The 20,338-nt window shown below is 39.3% G+C and overlaps 1 protein-coding gene across 1 annotated transcript in view; it reads right to left on the reverse strand.

The window, feature by feature from the left end:
- Positions 1 to 3,636: 3,636 nt before the first annotated feature.
- Positions 3,637 to 20,338, reverse strand: part of USP18 (ubiquitin specific peptidase 18) — a 50,217-nt gene continuing 33,515 nt past the window's right edge. The window contains exons 4-10 of the mRNA XM_014529934.1: positions 14,654 to 14,733; positions 14,207 to 14,353; positions 13,299 to 13,394; positions 10,893 to 11,060; positions 6,451 to 6,582; positions 5,900 to 5,949; positions 3,637 to 4,637 (exon numbers count right to left, since the gene is read on the reverse strand). Coding sequence (XP_014385420.1) covers positions 4,592 to 4,637; positions 5,900 to 5,949; positions 6,451 to 6,582; positions 10,893 to 11,060; positions 13,299 to 13,394; positions 14,207 to 14,353; positions 14,654 to 14,733 — 719 coding nt within the window. The 3' untranslated portion in view covers positions 3,637 to 4,591. The remainder of the gene's footprint in view (positions 4,638 to 5,899; positions 5,950 to 6,450; positions 6,583 to 10,892; positions 11,061 to 13,298; positions 13,395 to 14,206; positions 14,354 to 14,653; positions 14,734 to 20,338) is intronic.

Below are 20,338 nucleotides of genomic sequence, written 5' to 3' on the forward strand. Positions count from 1 at the left end.
TGGCAGCAAAAGTGGTAGCCATATGCTTTCCCTTACCCAGAGAGTTACAAGAACAAATGGCCTAGATGACCTACACTGTTTTTCTCCTCAAAAAATATTCCACATTTTATGAAACTAGTATACTATAAAGAAGATCCACATAAGCTTGATAAAGTGATATGATTGGGGAGGTGCATGGATACTGGTGTTACTGAAGACACAGATATAGCAAGTTGATTATTTCTAGTTTTACTGAATTATTGTCACTTATTTCTAGGTGTGTGTTTGTTTTGTTTTTTGTTTGTTTGCTTTTGGTAGATTTGATATTTAGAGTTTCCTTTGTTATTCACCATTCACTAAGATATCATAGTTTGAGAGAGGTGTTTACCTTCCCACTTGACTATTGAGTAAATTGATGTGTTTGTTTTTGCATCTCATAATCCCTTGGATGAAATAATAACTAATAGGTAATTTTTTTCTTAGAATCTTTTATTACACATCAGCAAGTATTTTGTTGTTGTTGTTTGTTTTCAATTTCCTCCTCTCTATTTGGCATTAGAAAAGGCTATTGAAAATAAGGGAGAAATGTTTTTGTTTCATATTTCCTTGAAATGTTCTTATGCTTAATATGTTTTATAATTAAATATTCAGTTTAGACCCTGAAAATGGTAACCCATTTTTGATTTGTTTAATAAATATGTGTTTCCACTTTTAGCAGTACTATGTAGGGAATTTAACTTTGTGTGAAAAAGACTGTGTGAATGAGGTTAAAACTCTTAGAGTTCACAATGGTAGACCCTGGAATTGTATAGCAATGTATATGAAACACTTGGATTAAAAGTAAATAGAGCCTTAATATCTGTAGGGCAGTACTGCAACACAGAATTCAAGTTCAAACAGCTGGGAAATCACGAGTGTACTGTTTACATTCATAATTCTGAGTCACTGAGTTGGCTTTTTTTATGGAAAGTAATTAAAACTCTTAAGATTTCAAGTCTATATTGCTTAGAACACTATGTGAATGAGGTTAAAACTCTTAGAGTTCACAATGGTAGACCCTGGAAATGTATAGGAATGTGTATGAAACACTAAAAATACATGTAAGTAGAGACTTAATGTCTGTAGGACAGTACTGAAACACAGAAAATAAAAGTTCAAACAGCTGGGAAATTATGCGTGTACTGTTTACATTTATAATTCCAAGTCAGTGACTTGGTGTTTTAAAGGAAAGTGATTAAAACCCTCAAGAATTCAATTCTATAGAGCTTAGAACACTATGTGAATGAGGTTAAAACTCTTAGAGTTCACAATGGTAGACCCTGGAAATGTATAGGAATGTGTATGAAACACTAAAAATACATGTAAGATAGAGACTTGTCTGTAGGGCAGTACTGAAACACTGAGAATTCAAGTTCAAAAAACTGGGAAATTACTAGTGTACTGTTTACATTTATAATAACAGTTCAATGAGTAGGCATTTTTTAAGGAAACTGGTTAAAGCCCTTAAGAATTCACGTTTATGGAGCTCAGAACACTATCTAAATGTAGATATTCCTCTTAGAAATCACAGTGATAGACCCTGGAATTGTCTAGAAATATATATGAAACACTTGGATTACAAGTAAATAGAGCCTTAATATCTGTAGGTCAGTACTACAACACAGAATTCAAGTTCAAACAGCTGGGAAATTACGAGTGTACAGCTTACATTCATAATTCCGAGTAATGAGTTGGCGTTTTTTAAGGAAAGTGATTAAAACTCTTAAGATTTCAAGATAGCAGCACAATTTATAATAGCTAAGATTTGGAAACAGCCTAAGTGCCCATCAGCAGATGAGTGGATTAGGAAACCATGGTACATATACACAATGGAATACTACGCTGCTGTAAAAAAAAAAGGAAGTCTTACCATTTGCAACAGCATGGATGGAACTGGAGAGCATTATGCTAACAAAAGAAGCCAGTCAGAGAAAGATAAATATCACATGATCTCACTCATTTGTGGAATATAATGAACAACATAAACTGATGAACAATAATAGAACCAGAGGCATAGAATCATTGAACAGACTGTCCAACCTATGAGGGAAGGCGGGGAGTGAGGGGGTAAGAGATCAACCAAAGGACTTGTATGCATGCATATGAGCATAATCAATGGACACAGACGGGGGGGGGGGGGGGGGGGGGGGGGCATGGGCGGGGGGGGGGGGGCTGTTGGGGGGGGGGCTAAAAAAAGAGTAAAGTTGGAAGGATCACAATACCAGATATCAAGTTATACTACAAAGCCACTGGACTCAAAAGAGCCTGGTACTGGCACAAGAACAGGCATATAGATCAATGGAAAAAACACACAAAACAAAACAGAGAGCCCAGAAATCAACCCAAGCCAAAACACTCCATTAATATTTGAAAAAAAGAGGCAAGAACATACAAGGGAGTCAAGACAGTCTCTTTAATAAGTGGTGTTGAGAACATTGGACAGATTTATACAAAAAATGAAACTAGACTACCAACTTATACCATAAATAAGAATAAACTGAAAATTGTTATAAAAAACTTAAATATAAATTGTGAAACCATAAAAATCCTAGAAGAAACCATAGGCAACAAATTCTGACATCTCTTGTAGCAATATGTTTGCCGCTACATCTCAAAAGAAACTAAGGAGAAAATAAGCAAATGGGACGACATTAAAATAAAAAGCATATGCACAGCAAAAGAAATGATCAACAAAACAAAAAGGGAGCCCACTGTATGGGAGAACATACTTGGCAATGATACATCTGATAAGGGGTTAATTTCCAAACTATATAATGAACTCATACAACTTAATAAAAGGGAGACAAATAATCCAATTTTTTAAAATGGGCAAAGGACCTAAATACACACTTTCCAAAGTGGACATACAAATGGCCAAGAGAAATATGAAAAAATGCTCAAAGTCACTAACCATCAGAGAGATGCAAATTAAAACAACAATGAGTTATCATCTCATAACTGACAGAATGGCTACCATCAACAAATCAACAAATGACAAGTGCTGGAGAGGATGTGGAGAAAAGGGAACCTTAGTGCACTGTTGGTGGGAATGCAGACTGTTGCAGCCACTATGGAAAACAATATGGAGTTTCCTTAAAAAATTAAATATGGAAATTCCATTTGACCCAGTGACCCCACTTCTAGGAATATATCCTAAGAAACCTGAAACACCAATCAGAAAGAATATATGCAACCCTATGTTCACAGCAGCACAATTTGCAATAGCTAAGATCTGAAAACAGCCCAAGTGCCCATCAGTAGATGAGTGGATAAAAAAGCTGTGGTATATCTATACCATAGAATACTATGCAGCAGTAAAAAAAAAAAGGATATCTTATCATTTGAGACAGCATGGAGGGAATTGTAGAATATTATGCTAAGCAAAATAAGCCCACCAGAGAAGATTAAGTATCACATGATCTCACTCATGTGATACTATAGAACAAAATAAACGGATGAACAAAATAAATCCAAAGACATAGAAGCATGGAACAGACTGTCAAATTTTAGAGGGAAGGCGGGGTGGGTGGATGGGAAGAGATTAACCAAATAACTTGTAACCCAGGGACACAAACAATAGTGTGGTGAAGGCCTGGGGCATGGAGTGTGTGTGGGCTAGAAGAGGTCAATGGGGAAAAAAGGGGGGACATCTGTAATACATTCAACAATAAAGATAACTTAAAATTAATTAAGTTATTAACTTCTTAGTTCAGTTCAAGATCCTCTACATTCAGAGCCCCACATACCTGCCATCATTATCACTTGCTTTCTTCTTTTGAAGCAAGGTTGATAGGCAATTTCTGAACCTTGAGCCTTGCCTTTTTCAACCATGCCATTGAGTATGCTTTTCCCTATAAATGCATTGTCTTCCATCCTAAGCCTTTTTCCATCCTGAAGTCTTCTCCCATGGCTCCACAATGGAAGTTATTTCCCTTTACTCTGAATTCCTATACCAAAAACCTTATGTATTTTAATCACTGTCCATTAAACTGCAAATGCCTTTGAGAGAAAAACTTTATTCATTATTGTGCCTAGCATGCATTCTTATGAAGAGTGGGTAATCAATACATATTTGTCACTTGAGTTTTATGAAATTAACATGGGTTTTAAAAATAAAATTTTAAAGTATAAACAAAAATTATATTCAGTCAATACAAACCAGTATGGTCATACTAAGTTGTAAAATATTTAAATACTTCCCTACCATTGCCCTTTGCCACCTGAATACTTCCCACTACCATTGGTGGCCAGGTCTCTCTTCCCCTGAAAGCATCTGGACTCCCACAATCTCCCAACTAAACACTTAATGTCTTACACAACTAGGAACACACAGGACACTGCTCCAACCATGTGGCCAGAGTCAACTTATGGAAATATCCATTCTGACTGATCTAGACCTGTGCATTGTCACTGTTAAATCTTTTGATAATTACCCCTGATTATAAATAAAGTTTAATTATACAATTTGAAAACAGTGCTTCTCCTCATTGCATAATCTTTTTAAAAGAGCAGATTCAGGAATAGACAAGGAAAATGATACTTTGTCAGTTCCTAAAGATTTAGGATACATTCATTAGGAATCCGTCTTCATGTACACCAGAAGGTAGGCAGTTTCCCGCCTAGAAAGAAAAAAAAATGCAACATCATAGCAGAAATGCAACATTCATAGTTAACTGATACATTATTAATTCACAGTAGGAAAAAAGTCAACAAACTTTCCAGGTTGTTGGATAAAGTGTTCATCTATCCATCACCCCAGAGGAAAACAAAATGTGTGACCTAGGAAAATAACAACTAACCTGCAGTTAGTTAACATCTAAATTAGGGGTTGACAAACTAGGAATCCATGAGTCAAATCCAATCCTGTATTTGCAAATAAATTTAACTGGAACACAGCTATGCTCATTCATTCATAAGTTATCTGTGGCTGCTTTTGACTACAAAGATAGAGTTGAATAGTTGCAACAGAAATTGGCCCACAAAGCCTAAAATATTTATTCTCTGGCCCTTTATAGAGAAAGTTTGCCAAACTGTTACTTAAATAATGGGGAAGTCGCTGGCAACCAGAAAGTGACAAAAAGTGAGCATTCAAAGGAGGTGGTTAGAAAGTAGAGAAAAGGAACATTGGAGAAGGATTTCAAACACAAATTCTAGCTCATTCATTATTTTTCAAATGATCTGGCCTACTTCTGTGGCTGAAATCATCTCAAATATCACCCTAACCCAGAAACTTAGCTGGGAAAACTTATAAAGTCTCTGATTTAATTTCACCCGGCTTTTTTTCTTTCCAGTTTCCTCTTTGTAGTTATTGATTTCTAAAAAATAGTTATTGATATTTACTAACACAAGCCACTGCACCAGACAAAGAAAGAGAAAATGAGTGATTGATCCTTGCCCCCAAAGAGTTTGTGGTCTAATGTGAAAGTTACATAAACAAAAGAGTGTGACCCTTTCTATAAAAGAAGTATGCTCAAAACGCAGTGAAAGCACATGAGAAGCCCCTACAGATATACCTGGGTGAATCAGTACAAGGCATTAAAAGAGTAGGAAAAGACCATGAGCAGAGGTACTGAAGTATGGATAGGACTTTGCCTTGATGATAAGTTAAGAGAGGGTAATACTGGCCAGAACTGCATGTGCAAAGTCATGAAGAAAAAATGGAGGATCTGATGTTTGGGGAGCAGCTTCCTCTTTAGTTATTGTTGGAGTCTAAATTATGAGAAAATATGGTGCAATGGGATGGGTATTGAAAGATGAGGCTGGCCAGTTAGTCACTGAGGAGTTATGTAAATATAAGGGGCAGTTGAATCCATGAGAGTGTCACACAGCAATAAGAATCCTGTGTAAGCTCACTGGTTTCCATCACTAACACTTCTCTTACCAGCGGCAGTTATGATTTCCATAGGTACATCGGATATCTTCCCAGGATACCTGGAAGTATATAACATAGAAAGTGAAGCAACCAGCTGACATCTGTGAAGCATCCAGAGAGTACAGGGTGCTACATTCTGCCCTCCCTCACTCCTTCAGATAAACCTACCCCTAGGAACTCCCCAAACCCACAGCATCTAGTGATAAATGCCATGTAAATGAAGTTTCTTTCAGTACCCTTGTCCCTCTGTTTACACTTGGTTATGTTCAGCCCAGAGTTCTAACTTCGTATTTCTAACTTTTCTTGCTTTCCATAAATTTCCCACAGAGCTCGAAGGCACTGAGCTTAGAACATCAAAAATATAGACATTGAGCTAAGTGGACTCTTAGAGACCATTTGGACACTTCATGCAGAAAACAGCTTTCAAGCTCATAAAATGTCCCACACACAGAGAACAATAATGGGCTTGCTTGACCTTGAGGACCCATCTAGCCCTGGGCTCAGAATTTAGCAGAGGTAGCTAATCTAGGGCAAGAGGCAATTTAGATGATGCTCCTTACCCAACAAACACTGGAATCATTGAAACAGAACCATTTTCCATCTACAGAATTCCGGATATAGGCACAGTAATGACCAAAGTCAGGCAGCCCCACATGGGCAATCACAGCAAAGAGTTCATATAGTCCTTCAAGCTGAAAGAACACAAGGCATAAAATTATTCGCCCGTCATCCTTCTTTTTCTAACCCTACTTTAAAATAAGGAAACATTTCATTACTTGTTTATTCAGTGACTACTCCATGCCAGGCCCTGGTACTTCAAGGGGACTAGAAAACATTCCTTGACTTCAATAATTTCACAGCTAAGTAAGCCAGAATTAGAATGTCATGTTTTATGCCAGATGTATTTACAGGTAAATTCTGGAAAACTCAACTTTTGCACAAAAAAAGGAAAAGGAACAACCAGCTGAGGAAAGGCTGAGGAGCTGGGGGGAAAGCTCTCCAGAGAAGACATGCTTGAAATGATCTTTTCCAGAATGAACAAGATTAGTAGACAAGTTATGGAAAGGGGGTATACTCAAAATGGACCCAGAAACTGCAAAGGTTCTGCAGCATAACATTGCAGAGCATATTGAGGAAAAGGAAGTCAGGGAGGGCACTGGGAAGTCCATAAGATTTGTGTTTGAGAAATACACTGAAATAATGTGGTTTGAAAAATGGATTGAGAGTTCATGTGAGAAGGAAACCAATGAGACACGTTAGAGTACCATGATCGTGCAAGGGAGAAATGATAATAACCTGAATAATTAATATCAGTGTGAGCACTAAAATGATAATCATTATTGACATAATTATAGCTAACTTTTAGCATTCACTATGCATTTGGCCAAGTTTTTACATGCATTATTTCATTTAATATTCACACAAGCCTATAAATCCTACTTTACAGAGGTGAAATCTAAGCTCACGGGGGTAAAGTAATTTACCCAAAGTTCAAAAGAGGTAGGATTTCAACCCAGGCCAATCTGGTTTCAAAGCTCAAGCTTTTAAACCCTACACTATACTGAGGAAGTGAGAGTAAAGGTGGAGATGAGAAAACAGATTTGTGCAAAATTAAATGTACATTGTAACTGACTGGATGCAGAGATGGGGAGTAAGCCAAAGGCACTATAAAGATGAATCCCAGGTTGAGTGTCAACCTGTGAACCAGAAGGTCTCGGTTCGCTTCCTGGTCAAGGCATATGCCCGGTCTGCGGGCTCAATCCCCAGTTGTGGGCGGGCAGGAGGCAGCTGATCAATGATTCTCTCACATCATCAATGTTTCTATTTATCTCTCCCTCTCCCTCTCTCTCTCTGAAATCAATAAAAAAATATTTTTTAAAAAAAGATGAATCCCAGATTTCAGGAAGATGCTGGTACCATAAAATTAAATATGGAACAGAACTGTTTGAGAATTAAGATAATGAATTTGGGGACTGTGTAACAACATTCACTAGGAGATGAGTATACTGGTTTGGAGGTCAAGAGAGAGATCTGGACAGGAGATACATATTTACAAGTGTTCAGTTTGAGGTGATCATTGAAACTATGAGAATTAATACAATGATATATAAAAAATGGGAAGAAGAAAGAACAAAATTAAAACTAAATACCAACATGCCCAGCCTGTGTTGAAATCAAGCCACGCTCAGTGGCTTGAGCGTGGTCCCATGCACCAAGAGTTTGCTGGTTATGTTTCCAGTCAGGGCATATGCCAGGGATGCAAGCTTGATCCCCAGTAAGGAGGTGCAGGAGGCAGCCAATCAATGTTTCTCTATTATCAATGTTCCTATCATCTCTCCCTCTCCCTTTCCCTCTCTCTAAAAAATCAATTAAAAATAAAAATAAATAAATTACAAAAAAGGATGGGCATGAAAGGATCCAGAAAAAGAGAAAACTAGGGTAGATAAATTTTGAAGAAAAATAGGATCATTAGCACAGAATATCACAGAAATATCATGTAAGACCAAGAAGTATCCATTAGATTTGGCATTAAGTGATTCTATTCACTCAAACTTAGAAAGTCAAGATAAATAATTCTAGATGAAAAGGGGACAGTGGTAGGAAAGATAGAGTTTTGATTTATTATGAACAGGATCTCCATGTTAGTTAGGAATATTCTGTTTTCCCAACCAGTCAAATAATGTTCCTAACCTGAGACTTAGAAACAGGATCAATGAAGCAGGACAGGGGTGAGGATAGTGCAAATGATGCTAAGTCACCTAAAGAGGGGCTCAAATTATTCCCTATTTTCATTTGGAGACTTTATGCTGGATTTTTAAAATGCAAGACAATTATCTAGATCTGACTACTTAGTTTGCAAGAAATACAAGGATAGAGGAACATGTTAAATCTCAACCAGCCAATGTTAGATATCTATAAAAAAAAAACTCAACCAAATGAATTGCAAGGTAAAGAAAATGAGAGAAAACATAAAATATGAAACTTAACCTAAAAGAAGAAAGGAAGGGAGAGAAGGAGGGAACAAACTTAAGCAAATGCACGTGCAGATCTTGTTTATATCTGGATTCAAACCAAATTACAAGGCAGTCAGGGGAATCTGAATATTGTCTGGATATTAGATTATATTAAGGAATTATGAGGTAGAATTGGTTATGTTTAGAAAAAGCATGTTTATTCTTTAGAGAGACAGTGAAATACTAATGAAATGGTATAGTATCTGGGTTTTACTTCAAAATAATCCAGGAGACTGTCAAGGAAAGAAGAGAATGAGGGTATAGATAAAGCAAGACTAGCCATGAGTTTTGGTAACTGTTTAAGCTGCTTGATGGACATGGGGATTCATTGCATAATTCGTCACTACTTTAGAATATATTCAAATTTTTCCACAAATTTTTTTTGTGGTGGTTGTTGTTTGTGTGTATGTGTGTGTATGCGGGGGAGGGAGGTATGTGTGTGGTGTGGCAAGATTTATTCCAGTTGAAATAGAAGGCTGCCTGTGGGTTCCCAATGTCCCATTTCCCTCCATCCCAAATTGGAAAAAATCCAATCTTGTCTTCATCAAGATCAAAACAAAGGCCAATGTCCAGAGTTTCTGTTTCATATTAAAGCTTAGTCCTTTTAAGCTCAGGAGGTCTGCCATGGGCCCTAGGCAGGGCTGCTAAACCTACATGGTTGCTATAGAGATAATACAGGAAAGAACGGATGAGTGCACATTATTGAGGGAGAGAGATAACTCTTTGTTCCCTGGAGTTATATTTTCTCAGGCTTGGGATGCACCAGGAGCTTTTTCAAAATAAACAACCAACTTCTCAAGCTTTCCCAAGCTTGCACTGGCCTGCCTCCTGACCAATCCATTCCTTCTCCAGGTTAGATGGACAGGCCTCTATGGTCAAGCACCTCTCCTTGCATCATTTTGACTTCTAAGGCATGTGCTTACCTCCACCTTCATTATTCTATCCCTTTCCCCAGTGATCTGCAGGGGAACAAATCGGGGGTTCCCTGGGGAGTGTTGTTTTTAAGTAGAAAAAATTTTTAGATATACTTCATCAGGTAAACTGTGCAAGTAAAAATAAAGAAAACTAGGGAAAAAATGAGAATCCTATAAAGTGTATATGCCCTGAATTGATAAAGAAACTACATTATAATATAAGCTATTCTAACATATTACCAGGCCTCAATATTTAAAATAAGTAGAGCATGAATAGTAAACAGACCACTGGAACAAAACAGTTCAGAAATGGGTATATACAGCTAAAAGTAGAATGTGCTAAATGTATAATTTCAAACGTATAGAGAAAATATATTTATGTCACTTTTTTCTCATAATTTTTCAATAAGTTATTAGGTCAGGACAGATGAATTCAACGTTACTTTGATTAAATTTGGTCCAATGTACTGGCCACTTCCTTATTACCCTCAAAGTGGACATAAGCTGCTTTAAGAAAAAAACTTGGTTGGTGTTATATTTAGAGCCCATTGTGTTTACCTATGTACATGTAAGTACTACACATCTTATTAAAAGGAAGGTCCTGAATTATGGGTTCTTTCCCTCAGGTTCCTACTCCCCATGCTATGAGCTATATGAGTACAAACCCAATATTTATAAATATAGTCTTTTGAATCTTTAAGAAAAGCAGCTATAAAGAGCAAATGAGGGTGGTGGTGATGGTGGTGGTGGCACGGTGATAACAATTTGCCATTGTTGTTAAAAACACACAGGTCTCAATCATTAAAATACTATTTTTAAAAATAAGTGTTTCTTGAATATACGAAAATGTTTCTATTAATTACACCTTGTTGTTGTGAGTTTTCCTTCCTTTTTGTATACCAAACATGAAGAGCAGAAGACATAATTTCTGAGATGAAAGAATGACACAGATGAGACACCCCAAAATGTCATTTCTGAGTGTGTAACTTCAAGCAGCCTAGGGGAGATGGGCAAAATCAAAGGGACACAGTGTCTAATGAGATGGCAGGGGACAGGAGGTGAGGAGCATGTCACCTGGTACTCAGCATTGCAGAGGTCTTTATCAGTCAGAAGAAACTGATTTAAATCCAAGCTCTGGGGGAAATACAGTGAGTGGCAGATTTTTTCTGTCCGTGAATTCCTGATGGAAAACCGCATAAGGTGGATTGTCAAGGTCTGGGGCAAATGCGTCAGCTTCAAGACCTACAAAAGCAAAATCACTGTGGAGATGAAATCCTAAGGCACTTGAAATGGGTAAATTCAGAGAAATACCACAGCAAAAGGTATGTTAAAAGGGAAGCAGATACATATCCCATGGATAAAGACAACAGTGTGGTGAAGGCCAGGGATAGGGTGGTAGGGGCTGGATGAAGGTGGGCAAAGGGAGAGGAAGGGAATGGGGACATCTGTAATAGTGTAAACAATTGAAAAAATAAATAAGTCAATAAATAAATAAAATCTCTTCTTTTTTATAAAATATTTTCTTTTTATTTTTTCAAAATTAAATTTTTACTTATTTACTTTTAATTCTTTAGAATTACATATGCTTCCTTTTCCCCCCATTGTCCTCTCCCAGCGCCCACCCCCCCAGCCCCAGCCCAGGCCTTCACCCACTATTGTCTGTGTCCATTGGTTATGCTTATATGCATACAAGTTCTTTGATTGATCTCTTACCACTCTCCCCCTCGCCCACCCTCCCCTGCCTTCCCTCTGAGGTTTGACGGTCTGTTTGATGCTTCTATGTCTCTGGATATATTTTTGTTTTGTTCATCTTATGTTGTTCATTATATTCCACAAATGAGTGAGATCATGTGATACTTATCTTTCTCTGACTGGCTTATTTTGCTTAGCATAATGCTCTCCAGATCCATCATGCTGTGGCAAATGGTAAGAGTTCTTGCTTTTTTACAACAGCATCGTCTTTCATTATGTAGATGTACTACAGTTTTCTAACCCACTCATCTGCTGATGGGTCCTTCGGCTGTTTCCAACTCATAGCTTCTTCTTCCATTCCCTTAAACATTGTGCTGCTATGAACATAGGGGTGCATATATTCTTTCTTATAGGTGTTTCTGATTTCTTGGGATATATTCCTAGAAATGGGATTACTGGGCCAAACAGGAGTTCCATTTTTAATTTTTGAGGAAACTCCATACTGTTTTCCACAGCTGCTGCACCAGTCTGCATTCCCAAGAGCAGTGTATGAGGGTTCCCTTTTCTCCACATCCTTGCCAGCACTTGTCATTTGTTGATTTGTTGATGATAGCCATTCTGACATGTGTGAGATGGTACCTGATTGTTGTTTTGATTTGCATCTCTTGAATGATCAGTGACTTTGAGCATTTTTTCATATGTCTCTTGGCCTTCTGTATGTCCACTTTCAAAAAGTGCCTATTTAGGTTCTTTGCCCATTTTTTATTGGATTGTTTATTTTCCTTTTGTTAAGTTGTATAAGTTCCCTAAAAATTTTAGAGATTAACCCTTATCAGATGTAACATTGGCAAATATGTTCTCCCATGCAGTGGGCTCTCTTGTTATTTTGTTGATAGTTTCTTTTGCTGTGCAGAAACTTTTTATTTTGATGTCGTCCCATATTGCTATGAGATATGTCTGATATTTTGCTGCCTATGGATTCCTCTTCTTCCATTCCCTTAAACATACATTTGAGAGACTGCTTTCTCTGCTATGAGTGTTGTTAAATAAACACAGAAACAATTTAGATATACTACATTATCTCCTGCTACTGGCATTATCACCAATCCAACCTAGATAATTTAACAAGCAAAAAGTACATTCATCATGTTTAAAACTTTAAATATTGATAAACTTAAAATACTAAATATTGTTATAGCATTTAACATGAGAATTTCCTAATTTATTACCAACATTTTTAAAGTTGTTATGAGTGTGAAATGATAAAAAATTAAGTGTATTAGCAATCCTCTATTAATTATCTAAATGTACTTTCAGTGAACACAGTGCAGTTTCTGAAGTGTTATCTTTTATCCTAATTGTTTTCTGAAATGTCTGTTTAAACTACTAAAATACATGAGCTTGTAAAAGAAAAAAAGAGGGGGAGCAGAATGATACAATACACAGTGGAGGTCCTATTGGCTATCTGTTGAGTTCTCGTGCAGAAGGCCTGAGCAGCCCAGATTCTGTACAGGCCCTGGAATCCAGGGCAACAATAGAATCTGCTCTATGGAGTTAGTCTAGTCTTGAGGAAAAAACTCTGCCCCTGCTCTAAGACCTTCTCTTCTTATCCTTAAAGGCTCTGTCCCTCTCAGTGACGTGATCTGAGGAGCCCTAGAATCCAGGGGCCCAATTAGGAATCCCTCCCTCAGTCCCCATGAGGTGCCTTGGTGACTCTGTGAAGTCTTTTGGGAAACCCTCCTGGGGCAACCTGGACTGGGGAAGAATCTGGTTTCATGGAGTGAGTACCTGTTTCCCATGGGTCTTCTTCCCACAGTTCTCACAGAAACATTTGTCCTTGTTTGACAACTCCCTGGGCTGAAAGAAGCAGTGAAGGGCATCCTCCTGTCCCAGGAGAACAAAAAATAAAACAGGGTTGGTATTTCCCATCTAGAATACATCCCCTCACCCTGCAGATGGGGATTTAAGCTTTTATTTTAGTTATCTCTATGTCCCCCTTAATGTCTGGCCCAGAGGTCAGGATCTCAAAAAGTACCTACTGATCAGAAAGAAAAAAACAGGAGGGGGCACTTGAAAGTGGAAATAGGAGGGGAAATTATTTTTTTGTCAAATCAAAGGAGAACTTAGGCAGAGCCATGCAAAGAAAACAGAAATGACTTTTTAAAAGTCAAGGGTGAGCTAAAAAGCCCAATTAGTAAACTGAAGAAGCAAGAAGGTGAAGGGATTAGGCAAAAAACAAACACACACACACACACACACACACACACACACACACACACACACGGGTGAGCAAAAGTAGGTTTACAGTTGTGAGTACACGAAACACAGAGTTTATTCTTGTAATATTATTTATTCTTGTATTATATATTTTTCCATACAAACAACTATAAACCTACTTTTGCACACACACACATACACACACACAGACATACACAACAGTATGATGATAGTCAAAGGGAAAGGGGTGAGGGTAGGTGGAGGTGGGCAAAGGGGGGAGAATGGCGATGGAAAGAAACTTTGCTTGGGGTGATGGATGCACGATGCAGTGTGCAGATGATGTTTTATTGAGTTGTATATCTGTATGGTTCTTTGAACCAATGTCACCCCAATAAATTCAATTTTTAAAAAAGAATCAAGAGGCATTGGCAACACTGGGTTACATGGGAACAGGAAATTCACCAAGAGAAATCCCTTACCACTGTTTTCAGGGGCTTTGAGTCCATATCAAAAAGAGAAAGTGGGAGGGTCAGCATGCTACTGTTTCTGCTACTCTCTATGGTACATTCAAGGCAAATAAAGGACTCCTTCATCCGGATTGTATACAGGGCCTGCAGTCTCTCTACCTATAAGACAGAGGAGGGGAGAGATAAGAAGGACACAGCCATAAATGGACGAGGTCAGGATAATTTCCAGAAGTGGGAGCCACGAGATAGAAGCTCCAGAAATGGCAGCCACTAATGCTCTTGGCTCTACTAAAAAAGGTACAAAATAATAACATTAATAATATTATGGAATTGTGATAACCATTTTATAGAATTTTCTCTTTTACTAGTAATACCCTCTATACATTGCATTAACAATTGCTTAATGAGTTAAATGAGCAGCATCTTAAACTTTTTAGTTCTCTATTTCTAGAATCTTACCAAGTCCACATCAGTGATTTGGCCCTTAATTAGGTTCCAGATTGTGAAGTAGAGTTGAGCAGCATCATGCTGGACAAACACTGGCAAAGAGACAAGTAACAGCCCAATTAGTGAGGTCACCAAGAATACTTTTCATGCCCTTCTGCCCTAGCTACCTAGATGCACATGAGCACTCACCACTTTGCATTTTCCTAGTCTTTGTCTCATTTTAAGGCTGTTTCCACTACATGTTAGGAGTTAGAAATGGGGAAAAAAAAGGTTGGTATTGATTTTGCAAGTTCCTCTTAAAAATTAAAATCCAAGTTTTCTGTCCTCTGATTTGCCACCCATACCTATTGGCCTCTACTCAGGGACACAGCTAGATAAAACCAACAGTCAACAGTGGATTCTTTCCTATGTCTACCAGGTATGCCAAACCAATACTCTAATTAGATTCCTATGGCCACCCATTTCTGTGTCTTTATGTACTTATTTTTAATTATTTATTGTTGAAAGTTTTACATATGTCTCCTTTTTCTCCATTGGCTTCGCCCTGGCCACCCTCACACCCTAGCACATGCCCTCACCCCCCTAGTGTCTGTGTTTATTGGTCATGCTCATATGCATGGATACAAGTCATTTGGTTGATCTCCTACCCCCTCCCCGCCACCATCCCCTGCCTTCCCTCTGAAGTTTGTTGGTCTGTTCGATGCTTCTATGTCTCTGGATATATTTTTGTTCATCACTTTATGTTGTTCACTATATTTCACAAATGAGTGAGATCATGTGATATTTCTCTTTCTCTGACTGGCTTATTTCGCTTAGCATATTGCTCTCCATGTACATCCATGCTGTTGCAAATGGTAAGAGTTCTTGTTTTTTTATAGCAGCGTAGTATTCCATTGTGTAGATGCACCACAGTTTTTTAATCGACACATCTACTGATGGGCACTTAGGCTGTTTCCAAATCTTAGCTATGGTGAATTGTGTTGCTATGAACATAGAGGTACATATATTCTTTCTTAATGGTGTTTCTGATTTCTTGGGATATACTCCTAGAAGTACGATTACTGGGCCAAATAGGAGTTCCATTTTTAATTTTTGAGGAAACTCCATATGTTTCCCACAGAGGCTGCACCAGTCTGCATTCCGACCAATAGTGTATGAGGGTTCCTTTTTCTCCACATCCTTGCCAGCACTTGCCATTTATTGATTTGTTGATGATAGCCTTTCTGACAGGTGTAAGGTAGTACCCGATTGTTGTTTTGATTTGCATCTCTCAAATGATCAGTGACTTTGAGCATTTTTTCATATGTCTCTTGGCCTTCTGTATGTCCACTTTCAAAAAGTGCCTATTTAGGTTCTTTGCCCATTTTTTCATTGGATTGTTTATCTTCCTTTTGTTAAGTTGTATGAGTTCCCTATAAATGTTGGAGATTAAACCTTTATCGGAGATAACATTGGCAAATATGTTCTTCCATGCATTGGACTCTCTTGTTATTTTGTTGATGGTTTCTTTTGCTGTGCAGAAGCTTTTTATTTTGATGTAGTTCTATTTGTTTATTTTCTCCTTAGTTTCCATTGTCATAGGAGATTTATCAGTAAAGATACTGCTATGACATATGTCTGATATTTTGCTGCCTATGGATTTTTCTAAGATTTTTATGGTTTCCCATTTTATGTTTAAACTAGTGGCCCAGTGCACAAAATCGTGTATGGGGGGGAGGGGGTTCCCTCAGCCCAGCCTACACCCTCTCCAATCAGGGACCCCTTGGGGGATGTCCGACTGCTGGTTTAGGCACGATCCCACAGGCCTAAATTGGCGGTCAGACATCCCCCTCGCAATCTGGGACTGCTGGCTTCTAACTGCTCACCTGCCTGCCTGCCTGATCGCCCTGAATTGCCTTTGCCTGCCTGCCTGCCTGATTGCCCCTAACCTCTCTGCCTGCCTGCCTGATCACCCCTAGCTGCCTCTGCCTTCTTGCCTGATATCCCCTAACTGCCCTCCCCTGCCGGCCTGATCTCGCCCCCAATTCATGAACGGGGCTAGGGGGTTCCCTCAGCCCAGCCTGCACCCTCTCCAATTGGGGACCCCTTGGGGGATGTCCAACCGCCGATTTAGGCCCGTGTGGGATCGGGACTAAACCAGTGGTCAGACATCCCTCTCACAATCTGGGACTGCTGGCTTCTAACCGCTCACCTGCCTACCTGCCCGATCACCCTGAACTGCCTTTGCTGGCCTGCCTGATTGCCCCTAACCCCATTGCCTGCTTGCCTGATTGCCCCTAACCTCTCTGCCTGCCTGCCTTGTCGCCCCTAACTGCCTCTGCCTGCCTGCCTGATCACCCCTAACTGCCTCTGCCAGCTTGCCTGATCGCCCCTAACTACCCTCCCCTGCCAGCTTTATCTCACCCCCAACAGCCCTCCCCTGCCGGCCTGATCTTGCCCCCAACAGCCCTCCCCTGCTGGCCTGATTTCGCCCCCAACTGCCCTCCCCTGCTGCACTGACTGCCCCCAACTGCCCTCCCCTGCCAGCCTGATATCACCCCTAACTGCCCTCCCCTACTGGCCTGATCGCCCCTAACTGCCTCTGCCTGCCTCATCGCCCCTAACTGCTCTCCCCTGATGGCCTGATCTCACCCTCAACATCCCTCCCCTGCCAGCCTGATCTCGCCCCCAACTGCCCTCCCCTGCTGGCCTGATTGCTCCTAACTGCCTCTGCCTTGGCCCCCACCACCATGGCTTTGTCCAGAAGGAAGTCGGACATATGAAAGATGGCTGGTTGACCCGGTCTAATTAGCATATTACCCTTTTATTAGTATAGATAGATTATATAGGATAGGATTGCTTAAATGGAGGGGGGGGGAAGCTTTTTTCAGCAGGAGGAGATGCTCTTGGCAGACAAAAACACATAATCCCTATATCTGGACTGATAGCCAGCCATATGCACTACATTGCCAAAGCAGTCATTAAGAAATTGAACCGCTTTCTTACACCATACTCCAAATAGCTGTTGCCCTTTAAACTCCTCCTCAGCCCCCACCTTAGGTTCTGCCTTCATAGTTCACCCAGATTAGGTTCTGAGTGGTCGGTTTCTATGCCAGTCAGCATCAAAGCTCTGCCTCCTAGGCAGCCATTGGCTCCTGGCACTTCACCCAGATTTGGTTCTGATTGGATGGTTTCTATGCCAGTCAGCATCTCTGGGCCTATCTATGGGCCTGATCAAAGAGGCGAGGCTGATCAGCAGCCCCGCAGAGGCCCGGAGAGAAACAGAGGTGGGGCTGCTGGTGGATCCCGGATAGAAAGAGATAGGCAAGGGCTGATCAACAGCTGCCACTGAGGCTGCAGATCAAACCCTGCCTCTCTCTCTGCAGGCCTCTCCCTGGGCCTAATCAGCAGTCCCCTCAGCAGTCAGTGCTGGGTTGCTGCCCTGGCACCGGCTGCAGTAAGGCCATTATTGCAATGCAGCACTGACTTCCCGTGTTAAGTTGAGCCTTCGGTCGTTGTGGACCCTGGCTCTTTATATATATAGATCTTTTATCCATTTTGAGTTTATTTTTGTGTATGGTGTAAATTGTGATCTAGTTTCATTTTTTTACATGTATCTGTCCAATGTTCCCAACACCATTTGTTGAAGTGACTGTCTTGACTCCATTGTATGCTCTTGCCTCCTTTGTCAAATATTAATTGAGCATAATGTCTTGGGTTGATTTCTGGGTTCTCTGTTCTGTTCTATATGTCTGTTCTTGTGCCAGTACCAGGCAGTTTTGAGAACAATGGCTTTGCAAAATAGCTTGATATCTGGTATTGTAATTCCTCCAACTTTGTTCTTCTTTCTCAGGATTGCTGTAGCTATTTGGAGTATTTTTTTATTCCATACAAATTTTTGGAGAGTTTGTTCTAGGTCTTCAAAATATGCTGTTGGTATTTTAATGGGGATTGCATTGGAATCTGTAGATTGCTTGGAGTAGTATGGACATTATAATGATGTTGATTGTACCAATCCATGAACATGGTATAATCTTCCACTTATTTATATCTTCCTCTATCTCTTTTTTCAACGTCCTGTAGTTTTACAAGTATAGGTCTTTTACCTCCTTAGTTAAGTTTATTCATAGGTATCTTAATTTTTTTGTTGCAATGCTAAATGGGATTGTTTTTTAAGTTTCTCTTTCTGTGAGTTCATTATTGGTGTATAAAAATGCCATAGATATTTGGGTGTTAATTTTGCTTTTATATATTTTCTTTATTCACTCTTCTAAAAATGTAGCAGGTTCCCATTACTCGTATCTGACCTAGGTCTTCCCCAACAGTGTCTGAGATAACAAGAAAAAGGACCCCATTGCAGTGATAAAATATGCTGGCTAAGAGGAGGCAAGAATGAAGCGGTGAATTCTGTATATGTTATATATCTAAACATAAAGCTAAAATGACATGTACAGATCTCTTAGGAAAAAAACCTAGGAAGACAAAAAAAAATTAAAACACACTGAGGATTATCTTGCAAAAGGACATATATCTGCCAAAATACAAAGACATTGCAACAAAAGGCCATTATTGTAAGTGTACTAAATAGTCACATTTGCTATCTCGACACCATTTTATTTCCTTTATGATATTTATCACAATTTGTACTTAATGTTTGGGGGTTGTTGTTGTTGTTTTATTTTTGTTTTGGCCTTTCTCTCCTCTAAATTTTAAACTCCATGGAGTCAAAGACTCTATTACTTTTATTATCTTGTCTACAGCACTAGTACAACACCTTGCACATAATAAGTAAATATTACATATTAGTTTAATGGATTAATTCAGCCATATTCTAAAATAATAATCCCAAAACTTAAAGACAAACAGCAGGGTTGAACTGATGTTATCTCCAGAAAATTACTTACTGCCTGCTACAGAGCCAACACTGAACATAAAAGCAGTAGGATGACCTTGCCATGCGGAGACATTTTGCCTTGTCTGACCGTGCCTAACAAATACAGAGATATTTGCCCAACCGATAATTGACTTAACACCTGCTATGTGCAAGGCACTGCACACACCAAAGAAAGTTCCTGTCCCAAAGAAACTTATAGTCTAGTGGAGGACAAATATTCACATAATTAAAGAAGAATAAGGAAATTTCCCCCAGGTGTACAAACAGCTGTGGGAAGTTAAAGGCAGGTGAGACTAAAACAGTAATAGTAGAGTCAGGGTCTCTGCAAATCTATTCCTCCATAAAGCAACTAAAATACTGGTTTTTAAAAAATTGTCAAAATAAATGTTTTCACAACTCTGGGAATTAACCAAAAGTTTACAAATATCTTTAAAATGTTTATGCAATAAAAAATACAAAATCTTAGTAAGAAGAGGCTTTTTCAGCTCTTTTCAAGATGGTGACAGATTTGATGGATCTTACTCTGACCTCCACCCAGAACCACTCTGGAAAGACAACTAAATTGGGGAACAATCACCCTGAATTTCAAACTAAAGACTCTGAAGAGGATACTTATGACAAAGGACTGGCAGAAGAAACCACTAAGAGACTGGTAGAAAGGGCAGAGATACGAAAGGGGCTGGCCTCACACCCCCATGGGCAGCAGCTGAATTTACAGAGGGATAGCTCAGTTGTGGGAGGTTCCCTCTGAGAGGTGTGAAGCCTAAACCCCAGAATGGGCTCCCAACCAGAGCACCAGAGGCAGGAACAGATGCCCACATACC

The sequence above is a fragment of the Myotis brandtii genome, unplaced genomic scaffold (assembly GCF_000412655.1).
Source record: "Myotis brandtii unplaced genomic scaffold, ASM41265v1 scaffold7, whole genome shotgun sequence".
Lineage (NCBI taxonomy): Eukaryota > Metazoa > Chordata > Mammalia > Chiroptera > Vespertilionidae > Myotis > Myotis brandtii.